This window comes from Parus major, chromosome 3 (genome assembly GCF_001522545.3).
Source record: "Parus major isolate Abel chromosome 3, Parus_major1.1, whole genome shotgun sequence".
NCBI classification, from domain to species: Eukaryota; Metazoa; Chordata; class Aves; order Passeriformes; family Paridae; genus Parus; species Parus major.
Window position 1 is genome coordinate 26,218,265 of NC_031770.1, and position 18,245 is coordinate 26,236,509.

Consider the following 18,245-nt stretch of genomic DNA (forward strand, 5'->3'; position numbering starts at 1 on the left):
AGATCTAGTAAATAGTTGGCTTAATATGAGAAATCTCATCTTGTTAGTCTATCAGGGGCTTAACACTAACAATGCTACTAGCATCAAGGTGCTAATACTGCTTATTACTAACACGGTAACAATATGATCTGACTCCTACTGACACAAACTAATTTAATTTTCTGCCTGAAAGTTTATCAGGTCAAGTTATGGCACAAAAATTGTTCTAAATTTTGTAAATTATTACTTTACATTACTAGTGAGGACATGAATAGATACATTAAATTTCAAGGAGTAAGCTTTTTCTCCTGAATAATAGCTCTAGTATTTGCCATATGTAGATTGCATTTCCAGTTCTTTAATTTCAATTGCAGATTTGTTGACATAAGGACATTGTGTTTAGAGTGAGGCTGTTTGTTCCTCCTGAAAAATAAGACCGAAAGACTGAAATAACCTTAGCATTGATTTTTGCATTTTTGGTCCTATTGCCTGTGATGCCTCCTTTACAACTGAAAAAGCACTAATGTCTGGGATGTGGAAAAAGGTTTGGAAGTTGAAACTTTATTTTGAAAACCTTGAGATGCGATATTTGCTTTTCAGAAAACCTGCCACATAGCAATAAATTTCCTGTGGTATTTCTAGTGGTACAACTTCCTTTGTCAAATAAATTGTAATATGTAAATTGTAGTTAAAAGTTGTTACATTGTTTCGGGAATACAATTTTTATTAAATCATTAATATCATCACTAAAGAAATTGAAAGGAAGTAGGAGGGATCCACCTCTGATTTGCTTGCTTTGTGGATCTAACAGCTGTTTAAGCACAGAAATTGATATATCCACCCTCCGAAAGGAGGTCAGTACCCCATCATCCATGTGAGCTCCCAAGCATAAAAAAAATATTGTATTTATAAAAATAATATTTATATATTAATATATTTATATTATACATATTTATATTCTATACATAGTTATATCCATTCCCTACCAGTGGTCCATTTCCTATAAAACAGAATTATTTTTGTTAAATATTAGATTTAGTAAATCGTGCTGCATGGTCACTGAACATGAGTGTGTGTAATTTCATGTTGTTAATACTTTAAACTTGTGTAAATTGTCACTAGTTCTGTGGGCATTGTGGAGATGAAGCACAGAAACTTGAGGGCTTATCTTGAAGTCTTTCTTAAGAAAAGTCTCCAAGTCATTTAAAGGAAAATTTTGTCTGAGCAGGTATGGAAACTAAACCCTCCTCACCCCAGTTTGCTGTGGCTGAGTGGATGGCCTACAGCTGGGACAGCACTTGGGGTTCACCCAGTTTCTTTAGGTACCTCACTCCTGGTTTTGAACACTTGGTCCAAGCTATTGCCAGCCACCAAAGCTGGGGCATTTCTGAAAATTAAATTGGGCTTCTATGTACGCTGAAATTGCAATTGGACCATCAATATCTATGAGACTCTTTAGTACTTCTGGACATTAAGTCCTCATTTATTAAGTGTATTGAATGTGGAAGTATTTCTGTTTGAAAAGATGTGGGGAGTTACTATTGTCCCTTCAGCTTTGAGTGAGCTCATGAATGTGATCCTGATAAAAATTAAGTATGTAGAAAAACTTTGAGTCATGTGTAAGTAATCATTGGATAGCTTTGTAGTGCTATTGGTGTTTTGATTTGGCCTCTTTTTTTAAAAAAAGGAAATAAACAGAAGCCCTCAAACAAAAATATGTGCCTGTCGCAACCCAAATCAGCTCTATCTGTGTGCATATCAAGGGAAATTTTAAAATACATACAGGCAGAATCTCTCTTTCAGACAAGAATTTGAGCATTTAAAGGTAAGCCTGTGTCTGAAGGCAAATACATTTGAGCCTCAGCCCATCCAATGAAGCCACCCACCCACCACATTTGGGCTTGATATACTTCAAAATGGGATTTATTCTTCAGTGCATTTAGTAAATAGCTGGTGTTAGCCTGCATTGTCTAGATACATGTCTCTTTTTAAACTCACCCATTCTGTGAGTATTCTTTTCATTTCTTTAGTAGTACTCAGCATCTTTATTTTTGTTATCAATACAGATACTTTATTGAAGGATATGTCCCATTAAACAAGAAATTTCCTGTCTGGTCTCCTACATAAAACAGATTTGAGATACAGTAAGCAAAATCTGTATGCTTGTTCCTTGTTTAAGAAATAGTCTGGAAACATAATACTTCTAGAAAAATACATAGAAAATTTTAATGCTCTTTCTATGACCGTGGTAAACTATCTACATCCTTTCTGTGCTCATCAGTAGCAGCATTATGAAATCATATTATAGCATTTACCTTACTGGTTTTTTTCCTCTGAAAGGTACAGAATTAGTTTTTTGCATGTGTTACTACTAAACAAGACATTTTCAAAAGAAAGTATATAGAAATGCAAATATATGGGGATGTTTAGCTTTTTGTTCGTGGTGGATTTTTGTTGTTTTGTTGTCCCTTTAAAATAGATTAAGGTCTTAAAGGCAAAATCCTGTAATGATTTCTGCCTGGAGAAATACTGATGTCAGTACATATGCTTCTACTGTACATCCCAGAACAGAGTTCAGAAATAATCTTTCGAGACCTTATTTTGATGCATAATGATCTGGTTACACTCCATTCTGAATCCTGAGAAGTCCTGGACATTATTTCTGCCCCTTCTCATTTTCCAACATACTTTTAGACAAATTACCTCTCCTGCTTCAATCAATATCCTTCTTCTGTTAAACATTATATAGTGCTGAAACAAAAGCTCTATTTCAGTACATCCATATTGGTTAAAATAATCAGGCTTAAATATGATAAAAAAGCTTTTAGTTTTTCTCTTCAGCAATGAAACACCAGTACAACCATTATTCCTTTGCATTTGTTGTTCAGTTAGGATCAGTTGTAATTATTAAAGGTTGATGTTAAACCAGCTAGCTTTCTGGATGGTGCTTGTAAGGTAGGGATGACAGCAATGTGACACCCAGGAAGGAGATGCCCAGGGTGAAAAGCCTCTTATGCCAGAAGTGCCATAAGGGATCAGTGTTCTCTTGCAAGGGGCTACCTGGCAGTTTCACCAGTTGCCACATTACTGTTGCGCATGGCCCACACTTTGGCTTTAATGGGGCAGAAGCCATTTAACTAAAGCTTCGTTGTTTGTTTTTTTTCTTCCCCAAACACTGACAGTTTGTTAAAAATCACCTCCAGATTCAGGAAAGGGATCAGCATTGTTCCCATTTAGAAGTTAGCATTGTCAGCAATAAGAAATGCTGGATATCCCCTCTATTTGTGTGTAAGCTCTCTTGCTCTTTGTCTGCCTTATTTTTTGCATTTTTTTAGTTGTTGTCAGAACTCTGTAAGTACTCACAACATTGAAGATAAGACATGGAAATGGCTATGCAGGATAATCTTTTTGCAGTTAACGCTCCACATTGAACCCTTCTCATTTATGCTGAAACTGTTTTAGTATGAAACAAGACCTGACATAATTGAACCTTTGTTATTTGGTGTACAGATCTTACTCCCCCTAATCTTGTTTCCTTTCAAGTTCCTGAGCATTATGCATCACTTTCCTTTCTTTTAAATTTTAAGTAATGACTTTTAAGTTGTGACTTATAATTCATGCTTAATGGATACTGCACAATGAACAGCGTTAAATGTAGTTCAGACAGTTCATTTAAGCCTCCATTTTTCAAGTATTTATGAGTTTCATACAATTTTTCATGCCAGATACTTCTGTCTTTTATAACACTTCTCTTAGAGCTTGGAGTTAAGCCTGCAAGTCTTTTGAGTCTTTAAAATTGTAGGCATTATGTATGTATGTACATATGACTGTGTAAAAGCAATTATATGCTATTGTTTTTCAAATAACTCAAGAGTTACTCTTCGCTGCAGTGAAAAGAAGTAGTGCCATTACTGGATATGGTTTTAAAATAAAATTTGTTTTAAATTTGCCAGTACCCTCAAGTACCCTCATATAAATCATAAACTCAATGTGCTCCATCAACAGCATTCTCCATGAACACTTGGAAATTATCATTATTTCTTACTTCATCTTTTGAAAATAAAATGGAAGAAATTAATTTTAAAAGGATAAACTGAATAGCACAGAAGACAGGACTCAGAATCAAACAGGGAACAGAATGAACATTAAATAAAGGAAAAGTCTTTACTGAGGAAATGATAACCCTCTGTGACTATTTAGTAGAAATACCATGAAAAGAAATTGTTTATATTGAATCTTGCTAATATTCTGGCTATGAAAAATTCACTTAACTCCTCTGCTAAGAATAGAAATGCCATGCACAGTATGCAGTATGCTAATGGTATTTTCTATAACCTAAACCATATCTCCGTAAGACTTTTAAAAATATTTTTTAAAGGCGAATTTTTTGGGATGCTAGTATTTTCAAAAGAATGGATTGAAAACACTGGTTGTCTATATTGTACAGATGTTGGGGGTTTTCCCAAATACTCCCTGCTTTCTGACAGCATTTACTAATCTTTGCTTTTCTTCTTGTAAACTATGAGAGATATCTGGGGAGAGTAGTGTAGCTCCCTTCCAAAGTAGGTCTGTCTTCAGTCAGATAAATTAACATCTCTAGTGTGGCTGTTCAGTATGAGATAAATGGATTTTAATTTAGACTATTGTGAGTTCTGCTAGAAATAAGTGGTTCACAGCCTTGGGTATGAGCCAGAACAGATGTGATCATCTGCTTCTGAGTCACCTGGGACAGTTCCTGCCTGATTTTTTGCCTGTGGCCCAAAACAGCAGTGTGAATCACAGGATTGTTAAGGTTGGAAAATACTTTTGAGGTCATCAAGTCTACCTGTTAACCGAGCACTTCCATGTTCAGCACTAAGCCATGTATTTAAGTGCCATATGCACAATTTTTTTGAATGCTTTAGGAATGCTGACTCCAACACATCATGGGCTGCCTGTTCCAATGGCTGACCACCTTTTCAGTGAAAAGTTTTTCCTAAAATCTAATCTTATGCAAGATGTGGCAGTGTTTTGCTTGGGGACTGTGGGCATAGCTTATATGTTTATATGTGGTCGCAGTGAATAAGTGAACTTAAGAAGTTAATGTTAAGCTTGTGGGTGAGCTAATTTCTCTTGTGGCTTCATCTGGAGTGATGAAACGCTCATGTCCAGTAATCCAGTGGTCTGACATGCACTGGAATGTCAGATGCTTGTTTAGCCTGGAGAAAAGGAGCTTGAGAGGAGACCTTCCTGCTCTCTAGGAGGGTGAAGTGGGAGTTGGTCTCTTCTCCCAAATAACAATTGATAGAAGAGGACATGCTATCAAGTTTTACCAGGGGAGGTCTAGACTGGAAAAATTTCTTAACAAATTATGTAGTCACGCATTAGAACAGGCTGCCTGGGGAAGTCATCTTCCTTGGAGATATTTAAAAGACATGTAGATGGGGCAGTTATGGACATGGTTTAGTGGTGGGCTTGGCAATGCTGGGTTCATGGTTGGACCGAGAGATCTTATAGGTCTTTTCCAATCTTAACAATTCCATGGTTCTATGATTCTACTGCTCGAAGCCCTCTAAACAAGTACTGCTGCTGACTGACGAGTTGGGGATTGTACACAGGATGTAATGAGAGGTGGGGTGGAGTCAGTGCTCTCAAACACGCAGTTCATCTGTGCACTTCGACTCTAAGCCAGGGCATGATGCATGGATTTGGCCAAGTGACAGTCTTTAGTGACAAAAGGGGAATAGGAGACAGCAGAGACTGTTTGAAGGCAACTGGCTAATGGACCTCCAGCATTATCCAAGACAGATCAAGAAAACTACATTTTCTTGAGCTGTTAGAGGATCATTCTCACACACCGTGATGCTGTTTGTGTGGTAGTGGTTTTTGATAATTGAGGCCTGCCGTTTAACCTGATACTTGCAAATGTATTACTTGTATCAGTTTTCAATTCATGCATTTCTGAAAAGGATATTAGGAAGGGAAAATGGAATTTCATTAAAGAATTAAATATAGAATTGAAACTAATGCAGTGAAACTAGTTTTGAGACTTTGCTGGTAGAAACAAAGCAAACAATCCAAAACACCCCAGTGTCATGATATTGCGTTTATGTAGCCAAAACAAGAGGAGGTTTTTATGTGCTCTTTAAAATTACAGGTGCTTTATCTGTGAAGAATTGCACTTAAGATGAAAAAAGTAAAAAAACCAGTACTATAGACTATATATCTTATCAAATGTGTACTGTGCACTGTCAGAACATCTTGTTCATTTCATGTAAGAACATAACTATTTGGGAAACCTTTTCAGAAGAGTTGGATTTTTTGGGAGAACTCGTTCAAGAATAGTTGGATTTTAACTTTCTCACATCCAGCCTGTGCATACTGTAGCAAAGTCTACAATCTGGATAATAACCAAAAGAGCAGATCTGTGTTAATATAGAATTGTTTCCTATAATAGCTTTTAAAAGATTTCCAGCATATTTATAAAGTCAATAAATCATTCAAAAAGCTTGAAAAATTAATCTTTTGTTGGGTTTTCAACTACTTGTTGCATACTCTTTATGGAAGACAGTCTTTCTCTTAAGAAGCTCTGATATTTATTAGACATTAGAGTTTTGCTTAATACCTAAAAATAAACAAAATTCACAACATAAAAATAAATGTAATTGGTAACTGTCTGGTATTTCTTATCTCTTTATTGAAGGGCAACCTACAACCATTGCTTTCTTTTTTTGGTTGTTCTTCAGAATAAATAAAAGGGGTAGCTTTGTGTATGAGGCAGTTTATTTACTGAGAGCTTACTTTAGAATAGAAAAGGAGTGCACTCTGGCCATCCCACAGATGTACAGTCTTAGGGTGAAAACCGACTCTGAGTACGAAGTGTTTGTAAAACATTGATGTATGTGGAGCTTAGGCTCCTCTGTGCATAAATAAATTTGCTGGTATGAAGGAGTTTAGCATTTGCTCTGCAATGAAAGACATTTATCTCTGTTCATCTGTGCTCTGTTTTTTTTCCCCAAGATGTCCATCCATTCATTTAGTTTAAGACAATTTCCTAAAAATTTTTAAATCAATACCTTTTATATTTACAACCCTCAAAACCAGGATTTACTCCAATGTTTGTAAAAGAATTTGAGACTTTTATGCATTGAGTTGTTCTCAGACTTTGAATTTTCTATGTTATTATTAGGGACTGTACTGTTGCTTGGACACCTCAGTCATGTACAGAAAAGCTTGCAGCAGACCAAAGTTGGTGTTTTTATGCCGTTGTAATGATTCACAGTAGCTGAAATTCAAAGAATGACAAGTGTTAACTACAGATCAAAGTATTATATGCACCAAAGTATTTAGTGCATAGATTTAGTTGGCAATGGATGACTGAATATGGTCCTCTCCAACTACTATATTTTAGTTTGCCAAGTCATGAGTGTCTCAGGGAATGTTTGCTAAATCTGTCTTTCATTAACAATTGTGAACCGTTCATTGCTAATCCATCTTCAGCTTTTGCTTAATGCATACATAATCTTATGATGGTGTTAGTGTATTGAATAGTATACTTTAAAAAAAAACAAAACACCTTTAGAGAAAGACTCAATGCACTCTGAAGAATTTTTTCCCAAATGTTTTCACTCTGAGTTATATCAACTTCATTTTATACTTCCTCTACCATTAGATCTCATTCAATTGGAACAGGACTTGGTTAAGAACAACTTGCTTCCCCTGAACATTTTACTGAGCACGTATTAGTATCAAAGTGAGTTATTAGAGCCTGAAGCTCAGATATTAATCAGGAATTCTACAAAGTAGTCAATTTTGCATGGAAGTTTTTGTTCTGTTTGATAATATGTATTTTTACTCAGCTTTCTTGCACTTGTATCAGCACTTTCTGCATGTACAGGGACATGGGGATGTTGGGATCTTTTTCTTCTCCTGAAGATCAAGTGAGGTGAAAGTCTGAGCTGTTAGGAGAATCTAACTGTATAATTACTGTTAAGTGGTTGTCAGTATGCTTGATAGTGATAAAGTGTAGAGGACTTGATCCCAATTTAGCATGAATTTTACAGATGAAGCTTTAGAAGAACTAGAAGTTTCTGCACTAGGCAGTGAAAACCTTTGCCCTCTGGTAATTGATGCTAGAAATGAATAAAAATTACCCAAAACTTAAGGGAGTTAGTTTGCACTGCTGAGTATGGAGGATTGTTTTTATTTTTGAAGAATATCTACCTATGTGTAGCATTTGAGTTTCCCCAGACTTGTGTCTGTGACAGCCAGTACTTATTGTTTTTCTCTGTGTTTCAGCACCCAAGGACAATGAAGAGCGTGTGTTCCGGGAACGGATGCGCCCCAGGAAGCGCCAGGGTGCCGTGCGGCGCAGGGTGCATCAGGTTAATGGACACAAGTTTATGGCCACCTACCTTAGACAACCAACATATTGCTCTCACTGCAGAGACTTTATATGGTACGGTGTAATTTTTAGTTTGCTTTCTTTGCAACTTTGAGTTGGGGAGTTAGCATACCTCCCTGTTTTGCTGAAGTGAAAATGATACAAAGCAGTAGTTCTTTTCCTCTTTATTTTGACATTAGCCTGTCAACAGTGTTGCGGATGATAATAGAAGGCTGTTAAACTCCCATCACAAATATTAGAATTGGTTGTATTTCTTCTTGTTGTGGTTCTTCTCCTTTGAGCCACCAAGTTCCGTATTTCCCAATCTATTGCACACTAAATTCCAGGTAGACCACCAGTCTAGTATTATGTAAGTGCCTAAGTGTAGATTTAGACTTAATATTAGACATGTACATTTTGTCACAATGACAGAATTCTTTGTTACATGATTAAGAATCACTGTCTTCTAAGAAATTCAAAGCTTCTTTACATCCTAATGAAGTTAATGGAATATGGGTATACTGTACTTCTAATGACACAGAGATTTTGGTGGTCAGTGTACAGGGTCTTTATTATTACAATGTTCACTAAGAACTCCCTTTCAGAAATTATTTACATTACTTGGAGTATTTTCAATTTTCAGATAAAGAGAAGTGGTGGAGACATTCAATTTTCAGTTGTTTTTCAGCAGCTCCTGATGTTTTCCAAAGTGACCTAGAGATACTGATTTACACATAAATTATGAAGGGATTGACAGTAAATCTTTCTTAGGAGTGTGTAATGAATCAGTTTTTCTTAATTTACAATGATGTGAAATGTGCATGAGCTCAACTGCATTCCTCTAAAAAGTGCCTGGGGGTTAGGCTATATGTTGACTGAGGTGATTTCAAGCAAGATTGACAAATGCAATCTGTCTGTTTAGAGGTCTGTTTGATGATGATTTACCGCTTTGTCCCCTTTCCATGCACCTTTTAGCTTTGTCTGTTTCACTATAGTAAATGTATCTGTATTTCTGACTACCTTCATGGTCTCTCATCCTTCCTGTTACCTCTCAGCAGCTGAAATGTTCCCACTTTGAACTGATGTTAGTCCAGGCATGCCATTATCAGATGATTGATTATGAGAAGCTTTTCTTTAAACATGTGCATGTACAGCAGAGGGAAGGAAAAATGTTTTCATTTTTAAAAGTATTTCCTCTTTGTTTTCTAAAACACTTAATTATTTTTCAGGGGTGTAATAGGAAAACAGGGATACCAATGTCAAGGTAAGAGAAATGCTACATAAGCACAGTTTAAACTTATTATTATGTTATATAAGTTATAAGATATTTTTATCAGGCATTGTATATATACAATGCAAAGAATTTAGCACATGATGATCAGAATAAGTCTGTCACAGCGAGTATACAATCTTCGCACCAAGTCACAGTATTTTTTTTCAAAACTGTTAGTCTTAAGCATCATATATGAAATAGGAACTCAGCAAACCAGCCTGAACATCAGATCCCAGATATCTCTTCATATATATACATCTAGGGAACCATACCTGCAGATGCTGAGTTCTTAATTTTTCAAGTCTTGCATTTTAAAATTGAGAGCTCTGTATTCTGCTTAAGATTCTGTGTTTAAAAATTCCAGGTAATTGCCAAGACTGTAATTTCAATAGATGAGATAATTATAGAGGTCATCATTAGAGAAGGTTATTGTGAAGACTGCACAAGTGCTTAGTTTTCATCTCCCGTTTTTCAACTCAATTTCTTGTACTCCTGCTTCTTTATGCAATTGCCTTTTGGGATGATGTGTTAGTACTTAATCCTCATCTAACAAGAAGAAACCATCAAGTAGTGATGATTTTTCTGTTACAAAAGACTTGATGAAATCTCATTGTAAATAAGTAAATGCCATTTTTTATATAGAGCTTTACATGCTATAATAAGAAGTACTGTAATTAAATCTCATAGTAAATAAGTAAATGCTGGTTTTTTTAATAGAGCTTTGCATGCTATAATAAGAATTATTGTATTAACACACAGAGTTAGCTGAAAAGGTACCTTGACTTCTGATCTATTTTTTTTTTTTTTCTTACAACAATGACAAAAAGTGGAGAAAGTGAAATTCATTACTTCACTGTGAAGGTTTTACTTTGTTTAATGACCTTGAATTTTACATTATGATAGACCAAGTAATTGCTTATCTTATTTGTCATGTCTGCAAAAGTTATTCATTGATTAAGTAACCAGAATGTATATTGGCAAAACATTTTTGCCTCCTGAAATCTTTTACTGCTATCAACTTATGACAATGTGTTACAGAAAGAATATTTGACTTCTTTTTATTTTCTATTATTTTGACTTTTATGATGAGTTATCTTTATATCTGTTTTCCTTTAGAAGCTCTTTAAGCAGAAATTGTTTCTGCTGTTGTGTCTCATGTAATGTTGAGATCATGGACTTAATCAGATAAATAAATCACATGTCAAAACTGAGAAAAATTTCAGTTAACATTTCAGAAGGTAATTTGTAGTTTTACAGACAAGATATTTGGCGGATATGCTTTAGTTATCTTAAAATTCTCTGGTCTTTTGAAAGTCCATTATCTTCTGCCTTTGTAAACCAATTTATTTCATAGGACTTACCAAGTCACCACCAGTCACTTGCACACTTTCAAATCCCAATGGTTCTAGTCTTCTGAGAGCAGACTTCTGCTTTAAAATTAATCTTCATGAAAACTCATTATTTTATTTGTTTTTGTCTTTCTAGTTTGTACTTGTGTAGTTCACAAGCGATGTCATGAACTTATAATAACGAAGTGTGCTGGCTTAAAAAAACAGGAAACTCATGATGAGGTAAATGTTTAGAAATTTTTTTCTATATAAAATTCCGTCTTTGTTCAAAATAGTGTCATCTCCTCTGTTTAATCAATAGATGCTATAGACTTTTTTATGCCCTTCTGCTCATTTTGTGGTGTAGCATTTATTTTGGAATGCTAGATTGCCATCACAGTTTTATTTACATAGGAATTCTACAGAAATTTATTTCTAATTGGTTTACTTTCTATAGCATCCAAGCTCAAAGTTTCAGAGAGCTCTTTCCACTCCTTTTATTTTTAACATTCTCTCTCCATTTCTGAGTTAATACACGTCAGTTTAATTCAGAAGAAGCAGGCTGATCCCTCATTTCCCTGGCTGCATTTTGTGTGGCTGACCCATCAGCAACTGATAGGAGAGCTGGGATGCTTGGGTGGGTATCTGGCACCAGCATAAAAGACTGATCAGAATTTGCTTGCAAAGTCTCAGTTCAACAAAGATTACATCCAAGCTTTCAAAATGTAGTTATGTTTTTTCAAATAGTTTTAGCCCTTGAGTATAAACAGCGAATGTTTTTTCTTACATAGAAGATTTTGTTTTGTGCTTCAATAGAAAAGCAGATGTATGCTCACTGTCCTGTTGCTGTTGAAACAGCAAGGACCTGTTGTCTTTCACCATAGGCTTAGATGAGGTGGTCTTTGGGTGATCACAGTTCCTTGGCCAAACAGAAAAACTACATTTCTTAATTTTATTCATTAAAAACCTACATTTGTATGATTGAAAAAGCCTACCTTTAAGTTACAAACTGGAGTTGTATATAACAAGGCAGTTGTAATCTATTCTTTCAACTTGAACATGAGTTTGACTGAGGTGCTAACTCATTATCTCATTTTTTCTGTGCAATTCAGTACCATTTTCCGTACTGGAACCATTCTGTAATATCTGGTCCACCACCAGTATTTTACATCCAAAATGTGATCATGTGCATACAATTGTGATAAAGTACTTTATTGGGCTAGTGCTGGTTTTGTGTAGTACTCATATACAAAATCTTGTGCAGGTTTATATTCCCAGGCTCCAGACTGGCGGAGACTTGCATACATTGCTGATAGTCTCATTGTTTAGAAGGGGTACTAGATCACTGGAGAAAAGCCAGCAGTAATAGAAAAGGGAAGTAAAAACATTAAAAAAAAAAATCTCCTGCAGTGCAGTGGCCACTATGAAAATTTATCAATGACATCCTTTAATTAATAAGTAATCATACCTTGGAATCCCTCGTCATGACGTGTTATCACTGTCATTATCATAACCCAAAGAAGAGTGGGATATGAAAAGGTAAAGAGTTTATGATATATTTCTTTTTCTAGTCCTGTATTAGTTTGGCCTCTTGTTCCTAAAACAATTGGGAGTGACTTCCTTGCCTTCCACATTGAGATCTTTCCTGATAGCTATGTATTTGTTGCTCTCAAAAGTACTAGGAAGTAAACTTTAGTCTTTATCTCTTGGACAACAGCAGCCCTTCTTCCTCTTTTCCCCAGATAAAGTAGTGAAAAGAATTCTGTGGTTGGCATATATCATCAATGCAATGGCCGTCATCTGAGCACAGATCTATTTCATCTCATTTGAATTCTGTGTGGTTTAAAAATGCAACAGGGCCTCAGCATACACTGATTGCAAATAAATTGATTAAAATTAAATATGTTGTGCTGTCCTTTTTCAGCAAGTGGGATCCCAGCGTTTCAGTGTCAACATGCCTCACAAGTTCAGTATTCACAATTACAAAGTGCCCACCTTCTGTGACCACTGTGGTTCATTGCTCTGGGGTCTTTTGAGACAAGGTTTACAATGCAAAGGTAAGGCACCGCTTCAGAGCTTTCCTTTACTTTGGGACTGACTTGTAGACTTGAAAAGGCTTCAAGTCACAATGTCAGCATGTGCAGAAATAAATAGAAAATGAGCAGTGGAGCAATGTAAGGATTTCCATCATTGTTAGAATACGGTCACAACATTGGCAACACCAACTGTTGGAGTCTGGGATACAGAGTGTTACCACGAGATACACCAACAGTTGGTAACAGATGCAGAGGTCAGACATAAGAAACACATTTTGCATTCACTCCTGTGTGGGTTTATTGCCACGCAGGATATCAAAAGTTAACAGAAAATGATGACACTTACAATTTACATACTTTCAGTTCATATGTGTTTTGTTTTCAGGTTTGTTAAACTTCTTAAACATCAATATTCCAGCTACTTTTCCCTTTAATACCTTTAATTATTATTAATAAAATAATAATTTTCAAAAATTGCCATTTTGTATTGGTTAGAGTAGGTAGAACCAGTCCTGTGTGCCCATGTCCAGAATATGAGGTATTCTGATACCCAGCTAAATTATCCTTTGTGATGGTCTGCTTAGCTCCTCTATTCCAGAAAATAAAGGATTCATTATGTTCTGTCACTTAAGGACTATGTACTCTCTACAGGAACTGTATGTGAAAATATGTCTGGAAGATGCATTTGTGTCATTTTAATTGTCAAAAATATTTGGTTCCTATAAATAGTTAATAAAATACTTCAATTTGCGAGTGGAAGGAAATGATGTCATGAAGGAAATAATTATCAGGTTCTGAGGAAGTAGTGCCTAGTGGAATGATAAGATTTTTCATTTTGTTATGCCTTAAGAATGGATATGTCCATCTTCTTAAATACAAAAATCATATTGTGTACACCTCTCAACAGCAGAAATATGGGGTTACACATATATGTGTAAGTACGTTATCTATAAAAAATACATCCTTTGCAGTATTTGGGATGAGAAGTAACTGTAGGTGAAGGTCATACTTGATGTTTCATGACACAAGTTGCTGAGAAGGAAAAGAAGAAATTTCTTTAACACCAGAGTTATACACAGTGAGACTTCTGAAGTTCAAGTCCTCCTGTATGATTCCAGCTAGTGAACAGTGAGGAAATGTTAGACTCTGAGTGCTATTACTTTGCAGCTATTGAAGATTTTGCTCAAATGCTGTCTTAATTATGGTGGAGATGTGGTCAGTGAAGACTTTTCAATTGTATTTGGGCTTTTTTTCTCTTTGATTTTTTTTTCTTTTAACCAAAGCTATAGTATCACTCTGCCTAATCTGAGCATATGTGAGTTCTCTTTCATATTCTAAATCAAGTACCATACTGTTCATTTGGTTGTAGCTGTTATTTCTCATACTGTGTAGCAGATCCATAGAAATAGTAGTGCAGAGAGTCTATGTTGCTTTCTCCATGTTCATAAAATGATTGCCTATAAAAATTCAGTGTTCTCTGCATGAAATCTAGAACTCACCTGCACTGAAAATGTTGTTTTCTCTGTGCTTCATTTTCTCTCTTTAACAAGTGCTGAGTGACTCCCTTCTTCAGAGATCTACTTCCTTGCCCAGTGTGATTATTAACACCATGAGAAGTGTATAACAGAGATTTTTTATTCTTCAGATTTTTTCACTGGTTATTCCTGTGGTTCTTTTCACAAAATATATGTATGAAGTTGGACTGTACAAAGTTTTTCTGCTATTTCAAGCAGTTTGGCTCCTCAATGTCCACTTTCATGGATTTAGCCTAGCTCAAACATTTTACTTGCTGCTTTACTTGCTGAGGTTTTGTCACTGCATATACATTGATTGAAATTACCATGTTTAGCAATTTCTTTGCTCTTCTTGTGAGCTGAAACATACTTAAAAAGGAAAGTCACCAGCTTTCTGAAGCTCATAATTATGGCCAGATACATTGCCTGGGTGTAGTCTCAGAGGCAAATGTGTTTTGTTTTTTATCTTTAGGGGCTATACAATGAAAGCTTTATTGATGAAAAATGAAATGAAATACAATTTTATAAATTTATATTTTTATAATTTCCTTTTCTCTAAAAAAATAAAGAAATTAGGAATTTGAACAATTGAATATTAATCTAGGATTAAATCATACTTCCAGTTGTGCTGTCTTTATGCCTTGCTCCACAAGAGGGCACTGAAGTCTCAGATAAAATGTCATCTGCTCCTAACAAATCCACATTCTACGAGTTTTAATGGAGCTGTGTTCTTGTCTCTGCCCCATAACCTGGAAGCAAAGTAACCTTTCTTTTCTCCTCATAATAATGTATTAGTTTCAGGAGATTTAGGGGAAAGAGCTTAGTAACAGGATTGCCATCTAAATAAAGCAAGTTAAAACTCTTAATTTTTATTAAAATTTTAAAGTGCTGTCAGTTTTATGGCTGCCTATAATAGAAGTTAATCTACTTCAGTAAATAAGTATAAGAAGCAGTAGTACATAAGGATTTCATGCTGTGATTTCCATAGTGGACAGTTAAAATCCAAGCTCTGAAGGACTTTTCTTCTAATACAAGTCAATTTAAGAGTTACGGGATCATTTGATTATTTCATTTGTTCCTGTCTCTTCTGGGCACTGTATGAAAATATTATTCTATATTATCATATCATAAGAATGATATTCAGGTATAATAATTTTATATTAGCATGGAAGTAGGAAGTACACCTTCAAATGCAACTAAGTATTTTCCTAATGATATTGTATTTATTTGAAAAAGTTATCGATAGGTCCAATAAGATCTGATTTAGGTAAGGCAAATGCATGCCAGGATAATTTTTAGTTTACTACTATTTTTATTACAAAAATAATAATTTTATATTTCATTGCAGTTTGCAAGATGAATGTACATCGACGCTGTGAAACAAATGTGGCACCAAACTGTGGAGTGGATGCTAGAGGCATAGCTAAAGTTCTTGCAGATCTTGGAGTCACTCCAGATAAGATCACTAATAGTGGGCAGAGGAGGAAAAAGGTAATTTTACTATGCATTGTCACATTAAAAAAATACAATAACTATGATTCTATTACAACTTTATTAGTTGGGGTTCAGTCCTACTCAGATAACATGCACAGTAACTTTTTTATATATCAATCAGTACAGACTTAAGACTTCGAGTTTTGTTTTTTTAATGTAAATCATCTATTCTGAGCTTTGATATGAAATTTATTTTGACCTGGTACAATGTTGCAGATCTCAAGTCTATAGTTTCTGGAAGGATTTCCCCTTTTTAATTTTGAGGAAGGAAATTTGACAGAGAGACAATGTCTGGCAACAGTTAAAACATAAATGCCTATTATGGCTCAGAATTGACATTGAATAATTGATTGATTGATTGACAGACAGCAGTACTCCATAGTATTGTGTATGTTGATAAACAAGCAATGTGCTGATTTTCATGAAGAGGAGATGTTTGCCAGATGACATTTCTGGAGTAATCATGCCTTTCATAGGAATAACCAAGCTGTTCTAGAAATAAAAAGCGTAGGTCACCCCAAATACATCCAAAACTGATGGAGTTATGCCTGAGTGATGATGTGTATCCTGGATGAAAATGGGCCCACACTTTGTATCTCTGTTTGCATGATTGTCACAACAGACCCATCGGTCTCACAGAAATAGGTAATTTGTGCCATAATATGTTTAAACATTCACAGTTGCTTCTGTTCATTTTCCTGCTTATTGCACCCTGGGATCTCATGTACGCTGTTTTAAAATGTTACAGAAACATAGGAAATTAAAGAATGAATTAATTGATCATACGCTCCTGGGAAAAGGTGTTATGTTGTTACTGCATGAGGTGGTTTGTAGTGCTTGCTGATATATGTTATGATTAAATGTATTTACTGGATAAATTTAGACTCATGGTGGCTTCTCAAAACTTTCTCTGGGTATGTACATTATGTTTATTTCATCTTAAGAGCCTGTTTTTCTTTCAGTTGCCTGTTTTTTCTCTGTATTATGGCTTCCATTTGATATGATGCCATCTACTGTGTGGCTGAGGTTCTTCCAGTGAGAGTCCATAAGGGTAGAAGATCTTCGCTTTCATTCATGCTTCTACTTTTGAACTAAGGTTGTTGAATTAAATTTGCTCATGGCACAGGAAGATCACAGCTGAATACAACTTTTGGAATTGTTCTTAGCTAATTGCAGGTGCAGAGACTCAACCACCAGTTCCGGGGTGTGCGTCATCAGAAGAAGATAGGTCAAAATCAGCACCAACATCTCCATGTGATCAAGGTCAAACAAATATTTTTTTTTCCTAATGTATTTTGTCACACATTTTCCCAGAGTAAAAAAAATCTATGATCATGAGCCTCTGTTAATACAAATCAACAAAGCAGTTACCACCAAAAATTGGTAACTGCAATAAATAACTCATTTAAAGTTATGAAATGTAAAATCTTTTTCTAGAAGCCTGCTTCTCATTTAATTTAAATCTGTGAAATTAGGTGACTTTTAAAGGGAAAATTATAAAACAGTCATCTTAAGATATTAAGTTTACTACATGGGTCCTTGTCAACAAAAATACATTTATGGAAGTAGTTTGTGTATTGTGTTTTAAGACTGGAAAATTTTAAATAGTAACACAGAACTCAAGACAGAGCCTTTATTTACCTGAAAACCCATCTGTCAATACGTTTATGAGATAAAATCAACTCCTTGGAGTTCCATGTTGAACATTTGTAATAATAAAAACTTCCATCCAGACAGGCTATGCTAGCAGGTCCATGTGGTCTCTAGAGGCTTCTTAAAATGATGTTTCCTTTCAGAAATTTATTTTATGCATATATTTGGACACAGACATTTGAATCTTCACTAATACGACCCAATTTCATTGAGCTGAGCAGCTGATTGACAGAATGTGTATGTCAGCAGCATTTTTGGAGTCTGATCTAATTGTTTTTAAAAATCAGAAATCTGTGGCCTCTGAATCCAAAACCAATTTAAATTTGTCAACCCTTTGGTTTCATAAACATTATTTTCATAAAAACACGATTTAAAAAAATATCTGGCCTTTTGTTTAAAGTAAAAACAAATTTGTCTAAATTCTGTCTTTAATTTGACCTTTAAAGCTGTCCAGGAAAGTTATTGCTTCCAAGGCCATCAGGCAGAAGTACCATGGAAGATCTTGGGACAGACCCTGAGGGCTGTTCGTCACCAGGACTCTCAGTATTTAATGCTGAGAAACCTTCAGAACCATTTAGCAGATCTACACAATTGCTGCTTGAAGCA

The 18,245-nt window shown here is 35.3% G+C and overlaps 1 protein-coding gene across 2 annotated transcripts in view; it reads left to right on the plus strand.

Annotated features, from left to right (window-relative positions):
• The window catches only part of PRKCE (protein kinase C epsilon), a 288,985-nt gene that overhangs the window by 167,622 nt on the left and 103,118 nt on the right, over positions 1-18,245 (plus strand). For both annotated transcript variants that reach the window (XM_015622198.3, XM_015622197.3), the window contains exons 3-8: positions 8,257-8,416; positions 9,571-9,605; positions 11,100-11,185; positions 12,867-12,999; positions 15,841-15,983; positions 17,153-17,249. In XM_015622198.3, the coding sequence (XP_015477684.1) occupies positions 8,257-8,416; positions 9,571-9,605; positions 11,100-11,185; positions 12,867-12,999; positions 15,841-15,983; positions 17,153-17,249 (654 nt within the window). The remainder of the gene's footprint in view (positions 1-8,256; positions 8,417-9,570; positions 9,606-11,099; positions 11,186-12,866; positions 13,000-15,840; positions 15,984-17,152; positions 17,250-18,245) is intronic.